General features: G+C 41.0%; 3 protein-coding genes across 3 annotated transcripts; 2 read left to right on the forward strand and 1 right to left on the reverse strand.

Annotated features, from left to right (window-relative positions):
* Positions 1 to 535: 535 nt before the first annotated feature.
* Positions 536 to 2,873, forward strand: ndufaf4 (NADH:ubiquinone oxidoreductase complex assembly factor 4; the record flags this gene model as incomplete). Its single annotated transcript, XM_080525324.1, has 3 exons — positions 536 to 677; positions 1,152 to 1,246; positions 1,469 to 2,873. The coding sequence occupies 3 exons, from the start codon at positions 536 to 538 to the stop codon at positions 1,772 to 1,774; spliced, it is 543 nt and encodes a 180-aa protein (XP_080381450.1). The 3' UTR covers positions 1,775 to 2,873.
* A 3,780-nt stretch (positions 2,874 to 6,653) lies between these two features.
* Positions 6,654 to 8,201, forward strand: gpr63 (G protein-coupled receptor 63; the record flags this gene model as incomplete). Its single annotated transcript, XM_080525801.1, has 1 exon — positions 6,654 to 8,201. One exon carries the CDS (start codon positions 6,654 to 6,656, stop codon positions 7,902 to 7,904), a length of 1,251 nt encoding a protein of 416 aa, XP_080381927.1. The 3' UTR covers positions 7,905 to 8,201.
* Positions 8,202 to 10,999: 2,798 nt separating this feature from the next.
* ufl1 (UFM1-specific ligase 1) lies at positions 11,000 to 21,275 on the reverse strand. The gene is made up of 19 exons (XM_080527826.1): positions 21,089 to 21,275; positions 20,490 to 20,635; positions 20,300 to 20,328; positions 19,949 to 20,046; positions 16,692 to 16,806; positions 16,289 to 16,419; positions 16,139 to 16,197; positions 15,741 to 15,887; positions 15,444 to 15,619; positions 15,115 to 15,294; positions 14,762 to 14,888; positions 13,590 to 13,715; positions 13,238 to 13,358; positions 12,723 to 12,889; positions 12,477 to 12,607; positions 12,275 to 12,355; positions 12,078 to 12,163; positions 11,735 to 11,915; positions 11,000 to 11,524 (listed from the first exon to the last, which is right to left on the reverse strand). Exons 1-19 carry the CDS (start codon positions 21,163 to 21,165, stop codon positions 11,273 to 11,275), a joined length of 2,430 nt encoding a protein of 809 aa, XP_080383952.1. The 5' UTR covers positions 21,166 to 21,275; the 3' UTR covers positions 11,000 to 11,272.
* Positions 21,276 to 21,660: the final 385 nt, after the last annotated feature.

Genomic DNA, 21,660 nt, shown 5'->3' on the forward strand with positions numbered 1-21,660 from the left:
GAGAGGGAGGGAGCCCCAAGTCAATTTATGAGATTTATTAAAACTGGATTTTCCTTTAGTGACGTTGATGGAATACCCCCCAGATGTGCTTCTGGACACAAAACACCACAGCCTCCCGTAATAACCCAAGATAGAGAAGGTCAATCGTCAATCATTTTCGATCGCACCATTAATTAAAGTTAATTGATAATTTAGTTTATAACAAATAGGCCTACTGATTTTTATACATGGGCCTATGGAAATGTGACCTCCTGATCTAGCAGTTTGCCCTCCCCTAATCTGTGGGGGAATTTGGAAAAAAGCTTAACTGAACCATGCCCAGCGTCTAGCCAACATGACCTAAAATGTCCAGAACATACACGAGTAGTATGCTGCCACCTGTTGTCGCCTTCTCGTCACAGGTCGTGCTATGTCTGATCCGCAACACTAGACGTCGCTGTAACTTTCCTAAATACCGTTGATAAAACCTTCTCGCTCTCCGTTGTTTTTGAAATGTTGGACAACCTTCATCACCCACGGAGTTCAGTACGTCGTTATGTCAAACATGGGGGCACGCGTTTCACGAATGTTTAGAAATTTTAATTTAGAAAACCGGGCTCATCGTGTGATTGGGAAAGACAAACCTGACGTCGCACCCCGACACCCAACTAACATTCTCCCACCTGAAAGTACTGAGGGTGAGTGTTGGTCGTTTTGTCATTAGAAGTTGTGTAGCTCACTGAAACGGATTCAAGCTTGAATCGGCCGTGGGGTCATCTCCGGGCGAACTGAGGGTTTTGCCCTGGGGTGGCACTGTACTGCATGTTTACATCTAGCCAAAGTCGCCTCTACAGGCTCCTGTCATGTGCATGTTGTATCTACAGAGATGTGTCATGTCAGATAAGCCCCATCTTTGGGTCAGAGTCTGGGCTAATGTCACATGTATGTCATGCAGAAACATGTATAGCGAGAGTTCTGCGTTGGCTACTGTTGTACATCTAGCTAACTTAAGTCAAGTTAAGAAATGTTGAATTCAAGCTAGTAGTGATCTGATCAGCTACCCAGCTAGCTCACTTTATTGCTACGTCAACTTCTCAGCTATTATCAGTCACGCTTTGTATGCTGCGACACTGACATTGGAGTCTTTGAACCACTTTTCTGTTTTCTTTTAGTCGCTGAGATAGCTGATGCCATCCACAAGAGAAACGATCCCCTCCTGACGTTACTGAAGGAGGTGTATGTTGAATCAAAGGATCCCACAGCAGATGTAAGAATGTGTCTGTGACATGTCGTACATGGCTAGTTTACAGACCTCTTTTGTGATAATCATGTTCATTCTATAATGGGTTTACCTCATTCAGTGATGTTGACCTTGTGTCCACCTGATCACACTGGGACACAGACTCCACAAGGTGTATCCTAATATGTTAACTATATCATGAACTAGACTTCATATACTTGATTTTCAACACTGTTTTAATCCCAACAGACTTCAAAGCAGATGACTGAGGAGAAAGAGGAGGAGCGCAGACCACTGAAGTTTAGCCTCCCTGGAGACCCATATAGCATTGTAGAGATCACTGATGTTCCCAAAGGCAAGCTGTCCATTGTTGAGGCCCTGTCAGCCCTCAACAATCACAAACGTTCTCCCCAAAAATGGACACTGGACAAGGTCGCCCAGGAGTACTCTCTTGACTTGAAAGACACAAAAGCACTTCTAGAGTTCTTCATCCCCTTTGAATGTAAAATCATACCACCCAAGAACGAAAAGGCAAAACAGATAAAAGATACATAGCACCAAGATCTATCCTGGCCTTCAAAAGACAACTCAAGTCATCAGCCAAGTGCACTGTATATGAATTATTTATTATGTAAATGTTTTTGAAATGAACTGTGTATGAATATATATTTGTTGTCTGTGCTCAAATGTAGATCTAAACACATTTTGAATTTTAAATACAGAATTGTGTATTACCACTGAATCCCAAAAGACTATTATCTAATCAATAAATTAAGCAATGTTAGTATATCTGGCCTGAACATCAGCTGATATGATTCTTGGGTAGTAAGTTATTAATAGAAATGTGTTTTGAAAAGGCCTTGTACAGTATGTCAATACATGACATGGCCACAGATACTTATCAGCTACAAACCTGGGGATCTGAAAGGTCAATATAGTGTCTATATAATGTATATATAAGTTGACCAACACTTTGTAGATTTCAGAACATAAAAGGATATCCTCCTGATTTGTCTTATAAACAGTGAATATGTTTAACTGTATCATCACCTATAGAGGATGGTGATTCTCCACGCCTAGAATGCCTCCTTTGTGACATCAGATATGAGTAAAAACATTCATTTACTGTGTATGACAGCTATCATGTGTGATGCTATTTATACATTTACACCCCCCCAACACAGAGGCTGTTTCCTAAAGAGTAGAACTATGTCAACAGAAAAAGGGATGGACATGTGGGTTGTATGGATTTTTGAGTGACATTCTGTGAAGGTGTTGATGAAACCACCAACCAAATTCACGTGAAATGTTTGAGATGGGTGTAGTGATTTATTACAGAATAATGTATCCAGCAGGGTGAAATCCTAATGGTAAACTAGTCATTTTCATTAGGCAAATTGAATTGCAATTAACTTCATTTAGTATTGATCCCTTGAATATTGAATTAATTAAAATGTGGATTGACCCTGACCCTTTGCCTAGGCTATTTACAGTATTGTCCAAGTGCCAGAGGTTAAAACACTCACATGGGTTACAATTAATGTTCTCTGCCCCCTCAGCGTGCAGTGTCGAATGATAATTAAGATTATTTATGGGGATATGTCATGAGTGGGGGATTCAGTGACATTAAGTGAAGTAGTCCCTAATTGTTGCTTCGCACATTTAAAAACAATAAAATAAAGTATGGATTTTTTAATGGAGTTCCTAATTATAAATATTTTTTGTGTACTCTCATTTTTTAAAACAGGATGTGACTAATGGCATTGATCTACAGTATTACATCCACAATCTTTCTGACCCAAGTGTTCCCAAAGCTTTCTCATGTGTGTGTATGACATGCTTGGATTAAGTTCACATTCAACAGCTCTTTATATACTGCTGTTTTCCCATCATATCTTACCAATAACTAGTTCCTGTGATGGTGACTGAAGAGCACTGCTAGAATGAGTCATTCTGACTGTCAGAACAGTCCTTGCTATTATCTTTACCAATGTTTCTTAATGTATCCTAAAGTATATGTTGTTTTACTACTGCACTACTACATGATATTATGATATAGGCCTAGCTTGATTAGTGCTGACATTTCCAATGAAAATAATGTATTTCTTATAGGTCTTGATTATAGAAATGCATTGCATTTATAAGCCCTCTTGAGTTTCTCTCCTCACCTGCACATGTCTGTCTGTAATATGTTTTGGCACATTTGCGTCTCACTTTGTTTGGAATCATCAGACATTTATTTATATTGTGGAAATATAATTATCAAAATGTACCATTTACAATGTAAACTGGAACATGTGTCATAATTCATTTGCTTTTGATTGGGTTTGTTTGCTGAACTGCATAGGCTACAGTGCATGATGCTTGTGTCATTGCTCATTGCTGTTACAATGTAACAGTCCAACGCCTATTCGCACGTGCCCCACAAGCAAACTAGACCAATCTGTCCACGACCGATAGGCGTTGTTCCATCTGAGAACCCAGTCATGTGTCCCAACAGCGAGCCCTACTCGATCCTGGTCATGCTATTGGGCGAGGAGACCGCCAGTTAGCGACGATACCGACAGCGACACAGTGATTGTAGTTTTTTAACAACAGTGGTGCAGTTATACCGTGGACCTCGCACGGTGAAAGACACATACACGTTCTCGCATTAATAACAGGATGGAGTGAACTAAAATGAAATGTCAGACTGTAGATGTCTTTGATGTCCGTTTCAAGGCATAGTTGTAAGCTGTGCATGATGTTCGTGTCGTGGAGAACCCAGTCGTTGTGAAACAAACGCGGAGCTCCATTTCCCTTCACGGGTTGGGTTAATTGTGTAGGTGGTATAGCCGGTGGATATGTTTGGTCTAAACGGTTAGGCTACTGTAGCCTATACATGCGCTATTGACTTCTGACTACCAGGAATACATCCATATAAAAAAGCGTCTGGATGGCGAGATGAACCTCTGAAAGACTCAAATTCAAAGCCCGGACAGTCCGTACGGACTAGATCTAATGCGGTCGATCTTGCTCTAACTGAAGCATAGAGAAATTAAGGTAAATGATATGCACTCATTTTATTAACCTCATAATGATAGATGGATTCGTTGTGGTTATCGATTCAGTAGGCTACGCGCTGCCATCAACGTTGAGACAAATCTGGTGGCCTATTTCTACATTATTTGATGTTTTATCATAGATGATTCAATTCATCATGTGATACGTCCATCATTTCCATGTGTATTATATATGTATGCCAATAGCCTAGCATTTCAGAAATGATGCAATATGAAGTATGAAATGAAGATTATAGAAATGCTAGAGGTTCTCCTTTTTTCTTTTTTTTTAAGCCGTAGCCTATATAGGCCTGCCCAGTTTGTCTGACAATGAATACAATAATTTCCTGTGATGTGAATAAAATAGTTAGGCCTACATCCAATTATACATCACTTTGTCTTCTGCCTATCACAAACTCATATCTATCAACTCTTATCAACTCTCTTATTAGACTGTTCTATATCACTGTACCTTTCCTATCATGTTTTAGTTCCCCATATCACAACTGAATAGGATGCATCTTAATTTTTCAGTAATGAATGAAGCTATTTACAATTCTACATCATATTAAGTAGTAGATTCCGTTTGTAATGTTGACTATAAGAAACACATAGGCAACAATTGCAGACTGCAGTAAAGCAATATTGTTTATCCGAACATGACTGTTTAGGTAATTTCTAGTGGGTATTGAAAGCCTCTCAAGTATTTTGAAAGACAAATCACAGCAACCAGATCCATTCTGGATGGCAGGTTCTTGTTGCTAGGTTCCACAACTACTCAACATGCAGTGTTATCATTGACTCCAAGGTATCAGGTAGACCATTTTTAGCTGTTACTATGGTTTCTGTTGATAAATGTAGGCCTACCTGATAATGTTTTCCTTTCCTTTCTGCATATCTCTCTCACCTTACTTGATATTGTATTATTCTGCCAAACAATAGAATAGGGACCTAGTCTGGGTTTAAGATCCTGAGCACCCATAATGTGTATTCAGTTTGAGCATGACCGGTTTAAAAGGTTGATTTGACGTGTTAGAGTTGTATGTCAAAGGAAAGAAAAGCACCCATTATTTGCATTATATTTGAGCATGACCAGTTTAAAAGGTGATGGGTTAGAGTTGTATGGAGAGGAAATAAATAAATATGTCCTTTGGGCTGTTTCAAAATGCCGCTTTAGATTTCTCTTAAGTGCAGAATTTTAGGTGCAACAATATTATCAGTAATGATGGGCATTCAGTTATATATACAACATATACTGGGCAGTCAGTTATGAGCAGTCAGGAAGCAGACATATATTTTAGTTCTAGGCTTGTTTGCACACATCCTCTTGGTTTTTAATCGTAAACAAGCTGTGCATATGTGTTTCCCTGTTGTTAAAGTAGGATCCATGTGCAGAGCACAATGAAGTTGTCTCAATATTGTCACATAAACAGTCTTTCTTGCTCTCTTATTTTAGGCAGTATTTTCTGTTTTGACTGGTAAAGTGACGTCTGACCTCTGACCTCTTCTACTGTGTACAAGCTAACAGATAACTGCTAATAATAATTTTCCCTGCAGTGTACAAATTGGCTTATGTGGATGTTTACATTTAACTGGCAGTGCATTAATATGTTTGGATTCCCAGTATCAACCCACAACCCATGTACTAAAATAGAAATGAGAGAGTGCATTTGAAAATGCTGCAAATCTGCAAACATATCACTGTCAAGGACGAGACTGCTTGGAGAGAAAACGTTTTTTCCCCCCCAGAGAACATATGGTTAAAACATTTACTGTTTGACATTTGCTGTGGAGCCATTGTAAATGACAACAGCAGGTCTAGAATAATAGTATCTAATGTTTATATAAGTTATAAGCTTTTTATTGCAGTCTTGAATTGTCCCCAGATGAACATCAGCTTTTGTTCAGTGACATACAGAATCTATCAGGCAGAAGTTCACCTTGCCTCTTACATAATTGGTTGAAGCAGAACTATAGCAAAAAAAATCTAAACTTCACCAGGGTAGCCTACTTTTGCCGTGGCCATTTTGTCTCCTACCAAATCCTTTGATGTCTTGACTTTCACTGATGATCAGATGATCACCATTTATTGGAGAGAATTAAATCGTATGAATGAAATTAATTCAGAACACAAGTTGCCCCAGCTGTTGTAGAATTGGGGGCCTAATCATGATGACAGTGCATTACCTACAGATAATGAGAGTTTTCAATGTATGAAAAAAACACAAACACAAATTATATATACATTTCCCCTCTCTCTCCTCAGAATCTCATCCACACTAAGATGCTGGCACCTTCAGTTCAACTCAGAATACCTGCATCCAAGACGTCATGTTTTGTGAGAGAGCTCCAGTGACGATGCCTAAACCAAAACCTGAGCACCCCGGGGAAGAATGGTTTACTCCACTATCGTTCCCCTTGTGGAGGCAGGGGATACCAACACCAGCCTCTGCTGCTTCATTACGGCGGGGCTGCTGAACCTCTCTCAGCAACATCTCCAGAGCCAGGGCGACATGGAGGGCATCTCAATGGAAAACAGCTCTATTGTCTCCAGGGCACCTCTGGACCTTGTCACACCAACAGCTGAGGCACAGGAGAGTTTTCAGGGGGTCAGCCTGTCGCTGCAGGTGTTCTTCTGCATAGCCATCATATCCATTCTGCTGGTAGCCTTCCTTGGAAACGTGGTGGTCTGCCTCATGGTCTATCAGAGATCGGCTATGCGTTCGGCAATCAACATCCTGTTGGCGAGTCTGGCGTTTGCAGACATGATGCTGGCCATCCTGAACATGCCCTTCGCCCTCGTCACTGTGGTTACCACTCACTGGATCTTTGGAGATGTTTTCTGCAGAGTGTCGGCCATGTTCTTCTGGCTCTTTGTCATAGAGGGCGTGGCTATCCTGCTTATAATAAGCATAGATCGTTTCCTTATAATAGTCCAGAAACAAGACAAGCTGAGCCCTCGCCGGGCCAAAGTGCTGATAGTGATCACCTGGGTACTCTCCCTCTGTTTCTCCTTTCCTTTAGCCATAGGACACCCCTCCCTACAGATCCTCTCTAGGGCCCCACAGTGTGTGTTTGGTTACACCAGTGAGCCCGGGTACCATGCCTATGTGTTGCTCCTAATGTTGGTCTTCTTCTTCATCCCCTTCATGGTCATGATCTACACCTTTATGGGGATCCTGAACACTATCCGTCACAACGCCATCCGTATCCACAGCCACCCAGACAGCATCTGTCTGAGTCAGGCCAGCAAGCTGGGCCTCATGAGCCTCCAAAGGCCCTTCCAAATGAACATAGACATGAGCTTTAAGACGCGTGCCTTCACCACCATCCTCATCCTCTTCTCTGTGTTTACAGTGTGCTGGGCGCCCTTCACTGCCTACAGTTTGGTGTCTACCTTCAGCAGTGGTTTCTACCACAAGGGCAATTTCTTTGAAATTAGCACCTGGCTCCTTTGGTTGTGCTACCTCAAGTCAGCCCTCAACCCTCTTATTTACTACTGGCGGATTAAGAAGTTCCGCGACGCCTGCCTTGATCTGATGCCCAAGTACTTCAAGTTTCTCCCTCAGCTGCCAGGCCACACGAAGCGACGTATCCGACCGAGCGCTGTCTACGTGTGTGGGGAGCATCGCTCTGTGGTCTAACACTGGACTGGCAGGACAGACTTCACTGCCAATATCATAGGTTTTTTGGGGGGGTTTTGTTTGACCATTTATCAATCTGCTCTCACCAGTCTAATCATGATGAGTTGTGAATGCTGTTTGACAACAACAGTATGTTTTTAGTAGTGTAGAATTTGTTTACAAAAGCATGTAAATTAACTGCTTAAGTGGTTTTGAATATGGTCACAAGACAGCCAGGATACATTTTGTCATTGATATTTCTATTTGAATGTTTTGTATGTGCCTAATGATTAGTCTATGCCAGTCAGAATGCTGCTACATCTGGTGAAAATTTGCAATTTCAGTGTACTGTATTTATCTTGAATGTAATAAAAATTTAGACATTTCTTACATTGCTACCAATGACTTTGGTGTTTTTTGTTTTCTCATGTTAGATCATGGTATTATGAGAGTTTTGATCTAATTATACTTTATCTTTGTAACTATACTGTATGGTGAGGTGTTCTCAAATTAGTTTATCTCTTGATGACATAACTGGAAACTATTTTGAGGCTAGAATAAGTAGAGGAATGTTTGTCAAGGGTGTTTTGAAACATAGAAAGAATGTAAATGGCTGAGGTCAGTTTGCTTTTAATTTTTAAAGGACATTATGGCTTTGAATCCAGATAGTCTTTTCTTTAAAAGTTATTGTACTGTATTAAAAAGATACTCTCTTGTTGTTTAGTCATATGCTAATGTACATATTTCACATGCAGCAAGGCCATTATGTGTGAGCCTGATGTCTGATGTTTTTCATGGGGTTGGCATTAATTAGCTGCCTCTCTATCACCACCAGTGGTTTCTCTTGGCTCTCAGGGACTTGACTTCCTGTCATCCTCTCCACTGAATGGTTACTCACCAGTGAAATATTTCCACTGCATTCATGCATGGTTTCTCCACACACTTTTAATAGGTCTGCATCCATCTTGACTCTTGATCACACGTCAGTGTTGTATTGGAACCACCTGTTGTGAAATACAGTGTTGTTGAATATGGAAACGAGAGAGACAATTAGCAGTCATGTCTGATGATGCACTATTTGGAAATGCCTATGCACATCGTTTGATACGCTAACAGAGTTTAGATATTGGACTGTAAATTCTCTTCATGTATTTTGCATTTAACTGGAATAGATCATAATAAGTTCATCAATAATGTGATAGACTCTGAATTTCAAAGCCATGTCTTTTTAATATATACTTAAAAGACATGAAAGAGAGGGTAATCTCCGCAGACACATTTGGGACATTAACAGAGAGTAATTGAGGTTGCAGACAGGTCCCAGCATCTGATGCCAGACTCTCAAAGGTCAGCAGATTGATTTCTGTGGGCATTTAGCCCCAGAGACGGTGGCCTCTGGGGCTCTTTTGGTCCATTTAGATAAATATAATTCAAATGAACACACAGTTGCTCTGAGGTGATTCTTCTCAGCTTTCTGAATATAAAAGATGGTATTCTTAATCAGTTTCCTCTCTGGAATTCATTATTCTACCAGCAGTGACTAATGAGTATGCTCGGGGCTTTGAAGCTCACTTTAATCATAGCTCAGAACACTATTACTAAGCAACCGCAACTTGGGGTTGTCTCGAGAGAAGGTGTGGAGAAGGTGGATGTGTATTATTGTTCTTTTCTTTTTTCTTTTTCTCTTCAAGATCCTTGTGTTTATGCATCACAGGAAAATACATTCCATTATATACAGCATAGCGTATACTATCGCTGGGTATTCAGTAAACAAAATGATTTAATGTACAGTATTTATAATAGATTCATGATGACAGTCCTGCATTTATCAAATCTATATAGTGTCACCAAGCAAGGGAAAACATGCTAACTGGCTATTATCTATAGAATTTTCTATAGAATTTCATTTAATGCCTATGGAATTACAGTATACAGATACTGTAGCCCTAACCTATACAACATCATCTATCAGTATATCTATCCAAATCTATCTTATCTATGGCATACGTAGGTCAGTTGCAGACAGCGACTTATCAGTACATAAATAGACCTAAATAAACCTCAATTATGATAACCTGTTTGCCATTATATGCAGGCCTTGGACTGTTTTACACAGCAGAATGCTACATCCCTTGAGGCTGTGCTAGAATATCCCGTTTGAACTCTGGTGTGTTTCCATGGCAATGTATGGCACGTGCCTGTGTATAAGACTGCTGCATGTCTCCCTCCTCAGTGCTTCTGGAGTGCTATGGCTGTCTGTGTGAAACCCACCAGAGACATCCCCATCTCTGTGTTTGTTTGTCTGTCTCGGTCTGTCAGTCAGTCTGTCAGGTGCGGCGTGTCTATCAGCAGAGCTTGAAAACATCATAATACCAGTGTGTCAGGGGCTTGACTGCAGACAGCAGACAACTGTGTGGTGAATAGGAGCTGATGAAACCATGCTGATGTGTGTACTGTGCAGTATATAAACCAGTTTAATACATATGTTCCTCCAAACTCAAAGCAGTCTGAGTCTCCATGAGCATCACAGTTCCATCCTCATACAGTATGTACGAGCATGGAGGTGGAGAATGTTTATTTTCTTCCTTTCAGTAAACTATCTCTGGCATTCCCTATGCGAGTAAATATACACCGATAAGCCAACACATTATGACTACTGACAATGACTGGCAGGTGGTCATAATGTTTTGGCTCAACCATGTGTGTCTTTCTGTCTGGCACAGTCCAGGTAATGTCATATTTTCCAGGACACCGAACAGAACAGCTTATCACTGTTGACATGGTAACATGACGGTGTGCTAAAAAAAGGATTTGATGTATTTCTTATATGAACCTAGGAGAGAAGATAATCCTTGAAAGGTTCTAGAAGTATTTTTCACTGTTCAATGTTTGGGAATAGAATATGTCCCTCTCATGATATGTGTATGTAAAACCCATAATGGTTAATCATCCAGTATCTTGTGCATTAGTGTTATGGATATACGGTGATAAATATAGCTACAGTATTATAGAACTGGTCTATGCTAGCTACCATTTGAGGTGAAATAAAGACATCTGTCTGAATTAAGGTTAAATATGGCAACAAAACACAAGCAAACACTTTAAAGGGGGTGAGCTTTTTAATGAATCACATCATTGAGGATTTTCATGTTAATTCAGATGAGATACATCCAAAAATGTAATTTACAAGTCATTTAAAATAGCTGGGGAATTGGATTTGTAAGCATCACAATGTAAGTTCACAATGCTACCACATATAGAACTCACACCAAGACTATCGATAAATCGCTGAATTAAGACAATTGTGGTTTGAGACTAGATCTCCAGTATTTCATCATTCATATATTGTATTTCTATTTAATAATAATTTTTTGCAAGATTTGGGATGTTCACTCTTCACTCACAGACGTCTTCTTCTGAGAAAGGACGAGATCCTTCACCTCGCCAGTCAGGGACACCAGCTCCTTGCGGATGGTTTCCGCCTCATCTGCCTCCTCTTGGCTCTCCCCTTCGCCATGGCCCTCTCCCTGCTCCTGCTTCTTACCATGGCCCTCTCCCTGCTCCTGCTTCTTACCATGGCCCTGGCTCACGAGTTCTTTCACTACCAGGGTCTGATAGCGGCACAGCAGCCTGTGCTGGTCCTGTAACACAGGGACAACCCCGCCCATACAAAACCTTCAGCATGACACTTCGATTCAACATATGTCAATTGTAAACAGATCAACATCTACTGTATTCTCTGTATTATGAGGTTACAAAGGATACACAACTACACAGTAAATGTTCTAAGTGATCAGATGCAGGTGAAGTAAGTTACAGGGATGAAGAGCGCAGGAGAGGGGGATCAGTACCTCAGAGACGCGGCCCACGAGTGTGCCAATGATCTGGGGCACACAGCGACCAGGGGCGTGCAGCATGCAGTGGGTGCTGGCTTGGAAAAGCAGCACACTGGTCAGGTGAAGCACCAGGGCTGGATCTTCAGTGTCCTTCAGCTGCTCCATCAGAGCCTGGCGATGCAAGAAGAGGGCCTGTCTGGGAACAAGAAATCACACAGGCACCTCAGACACTAGTCAATAGAAATGAAAGAAAAAAATACAAATAAATCAGGAACTGGGTAAATGTTCATTGAATACACCTTGGACTTCTTTACTGTTCAATTGTGACTCTACCAACCCAAAATGTTTGTGGTTTTACCTTTCTCTTTTCTTGTCTCCCTTCTTCAGCATGAATCCGCAAACTTCAGCGGAAGTTTCTATATTGGTTATAACATCTTCAAGTGACTGAAAAAGAAGAAAAAAAAACATACTTTCTATGCATACTATAGATCAGATGACCTGTAATAATACTTGTGGTGTGTAATGATTTTGTAAAGCTCCAACGACGGAACTTACTTTTCCATTAAGACTGTTATGCAGCTTCATAAGAGGCCCTTTGGTTTCCTCTTGTAGCTTTCCCAATATCTTCAGTCTTACCTGAAGGGAGAGATTCATTGTGATATAGTAAAACATTTGAATGAATGGACATGCACAAAGCCAAGAACATAGAGTAGTCAACATGACTTAAAAGGTTTGGGTTGAGAGGTTGATAGCTGACCTCGCTGGTTATAGAGCTGGGATTATCTGTAGACATCATGAGTTCAGATGCCAAAAAGTTCACCAGGATGTTGGTGACATCTGAGCACACAGTCTTCAGGATGTGTTTGGCAATGTTGACCTGGGTCTCGTCTGCGGGGTCAAATATTTAGTTTGATGTTCAAGCTGTATTAGAAAGGGATAATGTTTAAAAGCTATGATAAGAATATGCTCTACGTCTTTAGACAGGTTGACAAAACATGTTTACCTGAAAAGAGCTTCGTCCCTTTTTCAAAGAGTTTGATGTTGTTGTACAGATTGGTTATCTCCTCTTGCAGGTCTTTCACATTTTTCTTCCTGTTCACTCCAGACGGAGAACTACTGGAGGACATGAACACTGTTCTCACCACCTCCTGGTAGGTTTTGGTCAAAGGCCTGCAGAGCAAGAGCAAGTTAGAAACACAACATCACAAACACCTGAGCAGTGTCTTGAGGCAAAGTGGGGTACAGTGGAGAAAACACCATCAAGTTGCGCTTTGACAAGTGATTTTATTTTTAAGTAATTTTTTCTGAGTGGGGCAGTCCCACTCATATTTTTCATTTTTATTGACAGTTACAGTGAAGATTTAGACAGGAAGGATGGGTGAGAGAGAGAGGAGGGATGACATGCAGGATATGTCCCCGGCCGGAATCGAACTGGGGACCCTGCGGTTACATGGTCAGCGCTTAACCCGCTACGCCACCTAAGCGCCCTGACAAGTGATTTTGACAGGGGGATCCTACCTGATCAAATGCTCTGCCAACTCAGAGAGGATTTCTTCAGGGCAGTCGCACACTCGCTCTTCTAAGACAGCTACAACCTCCGCCAGGGCCATAAAGGGGACTTCAGTCTGTTTGTTGCGATCTTCAAAAGAGTAAAACAAAACATAATTGGTCTAAAGGGGGTACTTCAGTTCCATTTTGTCCTACACAGAGAGATGTACACTAATAACCCAAGGGAGCCATCTTTGCCAAACCAGCCAATAAGATCTCGTTACAGTAAACTGCCTCACTGAACAAACATAATGTGCAGGCAGGCACAGCGATAGAGGTAATAGGAGGAAAGGACACAATAACATAACAACCGTGATCATACTTTGTGGAGCGCCTCCAGTCTCCTCGTCGCTGTCCTCATCCTTCATCCTTCCCTTCTTCTTGGTTTTGCGTATCCTAAACTCTCTGGCATTACCTCCTCCACCAGCTTTCACACTGCCGCTACCTTCTACAAAGCAAAACAAAACAAAAACCACCAACGTGTTAGGTGTAGAAGTTGTCTAGTCGTGTCAAGTTGTTCAGAGTCTATCAGATAGAACCATTAGGGTGTGTTCGTAAATTCAGTCTGAGAGCGCCGGAGCGCACACTGGGTTCAATGTCATAAAGGGACCAAGTCATTTGCTTTGGACAAGAGGCTGATCAGATTTCCAGAGTGAATTAAGAAGGCACTGTTAGATAAAATGGTTTTCCAACAGACGGTTAAGGTATCCTATGCATTGATGGTAACTTGGTCAGTTGATCTGAAAATTGATTTCACAGAAAAAGAATGGGACAAAATATGTGAGAACATTAAGAGAGTATCAAGAGACATTCAAATTAGATTGATCCAGTTCAAGGTTCTTAACCGGTTCTACTGGACCCCCTCCAGGATGTTCAGGCTGAAGCTCAAGGACAATGCTGATTGCTGGAAATGTTGCAGGCCGGAAGGGACCCTGGTTCACTTACTTTGGGAATGTCCTATGATTCAAAATTACTGGCGAAAGATCCACGAATGGGTGCAAAACATTACCCAGGACAACTTTGAGTTTTGTCCGAGACTGTATGTTCTCAGTGATCCACAAATGACATCTCTATGTGGAGCTGCAGAATGTATTCAGACCAGTATAATGGTTGGAAAACAAATAATTATGAGACACTGGAGGAACGCAGGGGAGCCGTCTTTCCAGGAATGGCTTATGGAGTTGGCAAAGGTGGCAGCATACGAACAAATGTCCTTCAGTTCTATGGACAGAACTGAACAATACACAGCAAAATGGGGAGGCTACTTGGTAATCTATGGGTGCTTTTTTATTTATTTATTTTAATTTTAATTTTATATTTTGTTCTTTCTTCTCTGTATTATTTCTGTTTGATGACAGCAAGACTTGTTCGGTGATATTGTTACCATTTTATACAAAAGTTGTATAAGTCAAGAAATGTGTTAATTGAAAAATTCAATAAAATACTGATTACCCCCCCCCAAAAAAGGCACTGTTAGAATGAGGCCTCTACTACCTGTAGTCTTTTTTCTCCGCTCCGCCTCCCTTTTCTCCTTTTTAGACGTTGTCATGTTTTCTCCCATCAAAGAGCTTTGCTTTAGATCCTCTTCGGTTACCAGGAAAACAGGATTGTTTTTGATTTCCTGAAATAAGAACAGCACGCTCAATAAAATGGATACTGTATAACTGGCTGCAACACTTGTGTTATCTTTCTTTGTTTTGTTTTTTATCTCATTGTATTTTTACGATCTCCTTTTGCTTTCTTCTATTCATTCTGCAAAATGAATTGTATTGCATTTGTGTATGAAATGTGCTATACAAATATACATTACTATAATTACTAGGGCAAACACACAGAGACATGCCAACCTTCTGGGCTTTGTGCTGCATGGACTCATCAAAAAGAGAGAGGCAGTTGCTTATGAACTTCTCACTGATCACCACAGTGCCACCCAGGACCCTGGCAGACGACTGGACGTTTGTGGTCCTCATGGCCTGGTTGATCAGGATTCCGACATCCTCCATGGTTAGACAGCTTGGCAGAATCGGCTACATTGCAGAACGTGGAGGAGGGAATGGGTTAGTCTAAGTTGGAAAGGCAGTAGCACAATTATTGAGGGGAAACTCAATTAGTATGTAATAATTCAATCAGTGATTTGACAGAAAATTATCTAATTTAAAAGACTGTTTGTATGGACCTGGACATCGGTCCAGGTGGCAGAGTTTACAGCCTCTTCCACAGTCGCCTCCACCTGATCCACTAAGGCCTGGCCCACACAAGCAGCTCTGAGGAACAGTAGCTTGCTCGACTTGAAGCGCTTCTTGATGTAGCTCATTGGGTCAGGGATCCCCAGCCTGATCAAAGCGTCAAACTCTGCATGGAAAACAAAGGAAGCATGCTACTACGATGGTACTTCAGAATTTCCAAAGACAAATAATGAGAAATAAATAATCTTCGCATACAGTAATTCATAATTGTATATAACGTATTGTACCTAAATATCCGTTTTGTTTGAGGAAGGAGTCGACCCAGGTGTTCTGTGTTCTGGAGTAGATGTCAGGGATGTAGACAGCTTTGTCCTGCCTGCCCCCCACCACTGTGCCTTTCAGACGACCAGTGTTCACCAGCTCCTCCAAAACAGCTGTGGAGAAACACACCATGTTATGGTTGGCATCATGGTATTCATGCAGATAAAATGTACTGGGTAACTGAAAAGATGATTTCACAATAGCTTTTTACACAACAGAATGTCAAATACCTGAAAGGTTTTGATAATTCAATAAATACAATTCAACACTGTACACCTTATGCTTAAGCATATTTTAGCACAGTTTGTTACTAACTTACAGTTATTATATTATGTTACCATATTACCACAGTTAGGGCACTTACAGTAGAGTAGATGTTCTTGAAAACCATAGACACCAATCACGTTACTGACTGGAGTTGGTCTAAAAAAGGAAATTAAAGAAATTAGGTATCAGTAGCAGGGCAAAAAAAGAATACGCAAAAAAACTAGACGAGAAAGGAATAGGAGCTTACCGAGTTATTGCACTGAAAAGCCCCTTTATGCGGGCTTTATGGCGAGACACAAACGCTGGGGTAAATATGACTCCCCTGTTGTACTGGTCCATCTCGCCTTGAATGATCTTGCCAAGACGCTTCGACAACTCCTATGATGACACAAAGGATGGCCCACAGTTATGAAAATGTATCAACTCTGATAAAGAGTTGTGTATACAGGTAAACAGTATACATGTATTTAAAGTAAAACTCCAGCTAGACATCATTCATTCTGACAAAAAAGACTACCGGTATCAACTTCAAAGGATGTATTGTATGCATGTATTGTATTGCCACTAGGAAATATGTATGGTATTGCCTGTCTACAATACCATACTCTCAAATATGAAACAGAGAGGAAGGAAGTTGTCTCCTAACTCACCTCAGTCAAGAAATCCCCAGGGAGATCATAGGTTTTACATAGTTCAGCAATGCTGATCAAGCCAGCCCCTTGCAATTTGTCATTCACTTCCTCAGACACACGATTCAGGTAGTTCCTGAGCAAAGAGAGATGATAACAGAGAGCTTGACAATGAATTTATTTTTAAATTATTTTTTTTTAAAGTCAAACAGATCTTTGTCAGCATGCCAGGTTAGTTTATAAAACCTGCGGAAAAAACAATACGGTAAAAATGCTTGCCCTAAAAGTAAAAGTGAAGCTATAATGTTATATGCCAGTGTTTCCTCTATATGCATCGAATGAATTTTCTCCGCCACTAATTGATTCAGTTATTATGACCGGAGAACAGAAAAAAAGCAGATTGAAGCTAGATTTAGGCCGCTTCCAGACCTACATTTCGTTACGATTTAGGCCAAGTTACAATATGTTACAATGTTGCAATTAACCTCATCGTTTGTGTTCGCACTGCAATCGAGACTGAATCGCTCTCAACAGGCGCGCGGCGCGAGGCGACACGCTTGCAAAACAGTTTTGTGATTGGTCCGAATTTCGCGGGACATTTGGATTTCAGGAAATCACTCTCCTCTCTCTCGCTTCGCCCGGCGCCAGTCCCTTTAATCCCATACGTATCCTAATCGAAAATGCAACATCATCAGCGACGACTGTGGGTTATTGCATTTACTGCTGTTTTCTGGTTCATGTTCTTATACCAGTGCTCAGTATAGAGTATTTTAGATGAACATTCGTAATGTATGTCTCTGATGTTCATGGTCAACTAAATCAGGCTATTTTGTGAAACAAATAATGTTCCCGCTAATAGGTTAACCAAGCAGCCTCACACCTAACACTAGCTTCGAACTATTCATAGCAATATGCGCGGGGCAAAAATAATCTATTGCCTCTAAAATCACCACGAACAGAACGGCGGAGGTACGGGTAAACAGAGATCATGTCGGTGTCATCAAAGGTAAGAGTTGGTTTTCTTTAACTCAGCTGATAGCATTACCTTGCTGTTGGTTGTTTACCGAATGCTCCATCTGACTGTCACACTGTGATTTTACTTGTGTAAACAGTAACGTTAGCCGGTTTTGTGCGTGTACTCTCATGTAGGCCTACTTCGTATTGATGAGCTGATGATCTTTCATTGTGTGTGTGTGTGTGTGTGTATGTATGTATGTGACTGTCAGTCACAAGTTTATATTCATAGCTTTCAGTCACGTGGTTTCTTCCCTAGCAACCACCAACCTGACGGGCAAAAAGTATCATAGCAACATCGCTCAACATGGCGAGTGGACGCAATTTACCGGCTGCCTACTATTTAGACCACCTCACCCATGAAGAACTATCAAGATACACGACGGTGATAGGAGAGTAGGATTGACACCATTCAAATGGTTTTGGATTCCATGTCTTCTACTCTATCCGGACACGTTGGAATTATTTTCCTAACCCCCAGAGAATCAAAGTTATTGACCCGCAAAGGGTGCCTCCTTGACCGGCTTTGCCTGTGAATAACACCGGTTATGGAGGTGGTGCAAACACAATACTATTATTGCTAAATTCACCATCAGTATACGGTCATTTTGAGCCCTTAACCACCGCGCTGACACCCCGAGAAGATATACTTTTTAGTGTTGTTCCGATACCATTTTTTGATCCCGATACCGATACCGATACCTGACCGTGCAGTACTTGCCGATACCGAGTACCGATCCGATACCACGGCGTTTGAAAAAACAAAACAAAAAAACATGTTTTTTGAGCCGCATACTCACCTCGATGTAAAATTATTGCTAACACTTAGTCTGGCACTGCTCAAAACCTTTGTAAAACAGGAAAAAATACCAACAGAGAGTGAATACTATAGAACTTTTTTTTATTGTCTACCTGGTATGGTGACAAGAAAATCAACCCCTTATAAAACCTGAAATGTGGCTCTCACAGATGCCAATCAGTGCAATATCCATTTAAGATATAAAACAGTCGTAGTAGTAGTGCAACAGCAAGTGAACATTTACAAACAAAATAACTTTAGTACTTTAAAAAAAAAAAAAAAATCGGAATTTTTTTGTTTGTTAGTACTCGCCGATACCGATACCAGCATTTTTGTGCGTATCGGTGGCCATGCCGATACTAGTATCGGTATCGGAACAACACTAATACTTTTAATATGAAACTCGATCAACCGGGAGTTCTACCGCTGCTGGACGAAACTCCCAACTCCCGCTGTTAGCGGGGCGAGGGAATATTTCTATCCGGGAATTCGCTCCTTGCTGTGTCCACGGTGATAGGAGTGGAGGATCGACTCCATTCAAAAACTTTTGGATTCCATGTCTTCTCCTCTATCCGGACACGTTGGAATTATTTTCCTAACCCCCGGAGAATCAAAGTTATTAACCCGCAAAAGGTGCCTCCTTGACCGGCTTTGTCCGTGAATAACACCGGTTATGGAGGTGGTACAAACACAAGACTATTATTGCTAAATTCACCATCAGTATACGGTCATTTTGAGCCCTTAACCACCGCGCTGACACCCCGAGAAGATATACTTTTAATATGAAACTCGATCAACCGGGAGTTCTACCGCTGCTGGACGAAACTCCCAACTCCCGCTGTTAGCGGGGCGAGGGAATATTTCTATCCGGGAATTCGCTCCTTGCTTTGTCCACGGTGATAGGAGTGGAGGATCGACTCCATTCAAAAACTTTTGGATTCCCTGGCTTCTCCTCTTTCCGGACACGTTGGAATTATTTTCCTAACCCACGGGAAATCAAAGTTATTAACCCGCAAAAAGTGGGTTTTGCCCGCAAAAAGTGCCTTTTGCCCGTCAGGTGGGCGTTTCCACTATGCCGTGACGTCACATGAAAGCTATGAATTCTACGGATGTTGTTCAGTGCTGTATGCGCGTTCCCAGTTCCATGTGTAGCCTACTCTACTCTTGTGTACTTCATATTCGATGAGCTGATGATCTTTCTGTGTGTGTGTGTGTGTCATGCGCGTTCCGCATGTTCCGCTGCAGCTGTAGGATATCTTGGTATTTGATCACCTTCTATATAAAATCACCTGCTCGGCTTTAATGACTTAACCGTTTTTTTTTGCCACCCTCTAGTTTTTGGTGAAATTCCGTCTTTGTTTTGAGTGCGCGGCGCGCTATGCGCGCATAAACTGACCACCCCACCACTAATGTGAAAAATCCTAGAGGAAACACTGTATGCCTTGTAATATTTAGAGGTACTTACTCATCAATGAGCTGGCCCAGCACTAGTTGAACATTTCTGTCTGATTTTGCTATGTCACTAGCTCTGCTCTCGACATGGACCCAATCAACATTAATAGTCTGAAAATAATAATTAAAAAAACAAAACATGAGCAAATCATTATTGTCAGCCATGGTATATCGTTTGTGAAATAACACCACTTTAGTCCACAATAATCTATATCCATTTCCAACACCGACTTATTCACTGTAAGATAAATATACTAGTAAGCCTACATTGACACAGTAATTGATTTAGAATAAAAGGCTAGACCTCGGCTAAGTCAGCACATTCAATTACACAAATGAGAAGTTTAGAACCGTAGCAACACACCTTCTGTAGGTCCACAATGTTGACCCGACCTAATAAAAGAAAAAGCATGTGTTAGCAAAGCATATGCATATTTTCCTAAACTCTAGGCTATTCACCTCAATAGTTAGTGCATTCATTGTGTTTTGTTAACACATTGGTAGATAATAACATGTCAGAATTAGGTGTTGGGTGGGTTACTTTGCCAACTGACCCCCATTGACATAGAGCTCATCCCGGATCTCCCTACTGATCTGGGCTGGCGTGATGTACTCCTTTCCATCAAGTGTGTGCACCACATCCAATTTCTTTTCTTCGACCAGTTTAGCAACAATTTCAATACAGTTCCTATCTGACAATCTGGGGGAAGATTAAAAGAAAATGAATTAGACATTTAACTGGATCTGGTTTATGTTACTGTCACAGATGATGGACTCTGTCTAGCAGCTGTTATGGGTTCATCAGTGACAGTAGCCCTACCTATGACTAGGATTATATTTATATTTGAATGTTGTGTGTATAATCCTACAACCAAAGATATTTGTATACCTATTACAACATTCAAATGTAAATATAAATATATAATCCTAGTCACACCCTAACCCTAACATTGACAGTTGACATAGACTGACATAGTTGACTAGCTAGCTAGTAATGAGACTAGCTATGTGCACCTTTGATGTATACCATATTTTGTTATATTTCAGCACAGATCAAAAGAAATGATCAGCAAAGATGTTGCTATCTTCAACACTGTTCAGGATTCCTCAGACTGCATGGTCAGTAGCCGGCTAGCTGGTACTATTAGCATACCTCTGTACTGTGTCTGCAAACTGCGCTCTCTGGAAATCCGCTGCCAACCGTCTGATTTCGTCCCAAGCGGCTGCCATTGTTGAAACACGTATTTCCAAAACAACTGTCAAAATAGCAAACTGCACCTTTTTACTACTGCTAAGCAGCGAATCTTCAAGAGCTTTATCTGGCCTTCTATTAGTTAGCTAGCTGACTAACTAGAGAATCCCACGTCAACATACAGACATTAGACTACGGAGAGCCGTAGAGCTCAAAATACATTAACCCATACAGTACCATCTTTCCATTGCTTTTTTTCCACCCATCCTGTCATGATCGTTGGGAAAACATCTAGCAACTCCTGTGCCTACAATGACAGAATTTAGAAATATAGTAAGTGTATGAATTGCATATTTTATCGGTTTGAACTTGAAGTTTGACTACTCAATGTAAACTCTAAACTAAAACTAAACAGAAGTAAATTAATGACAGAAGAATATGCAAATAGTTTAAGTCAACCTGTGGTGAAGATGATGATGATGCTGATGCTGATGATCAGTATTCTAAGGACAGCAACTAAATATGATACAAGC

This window comes from Nansenia antarctica (assembly GCF_963989245.1).
Source record: "Nansenia antarctica genome assembly, chromosome: 3".
NCBI lineage: Eukaryota > Metazoa > Chordata > Actinopteri > Argentiniformes > Microstomatidae > Nansenia > Nansenia antarctica.

Coding starts and splice junctions, on each gene's coding strand:
- ufl1 (XM_080527826.1), bottom strand. CDS start 21,165: ATGGCAGCCGCTTGGGACGAAATCAGACGGTTGGCAGCGGATTTCCAG. Junction 20,329..20,489: donor TGAGCTCTATGTCAATGGGG/GTCAGTTGGCAA, acceptor TTCTTTTATTAG/GTCGGGTCAACATTGTGGAC. Junction 13,359..13,589: donor GACTGGAGGCGCTCCACAAA/GTATGATCACGG, acceptor ACTCTTTTGAAG/ATCGCAACAAACAGACTGAA.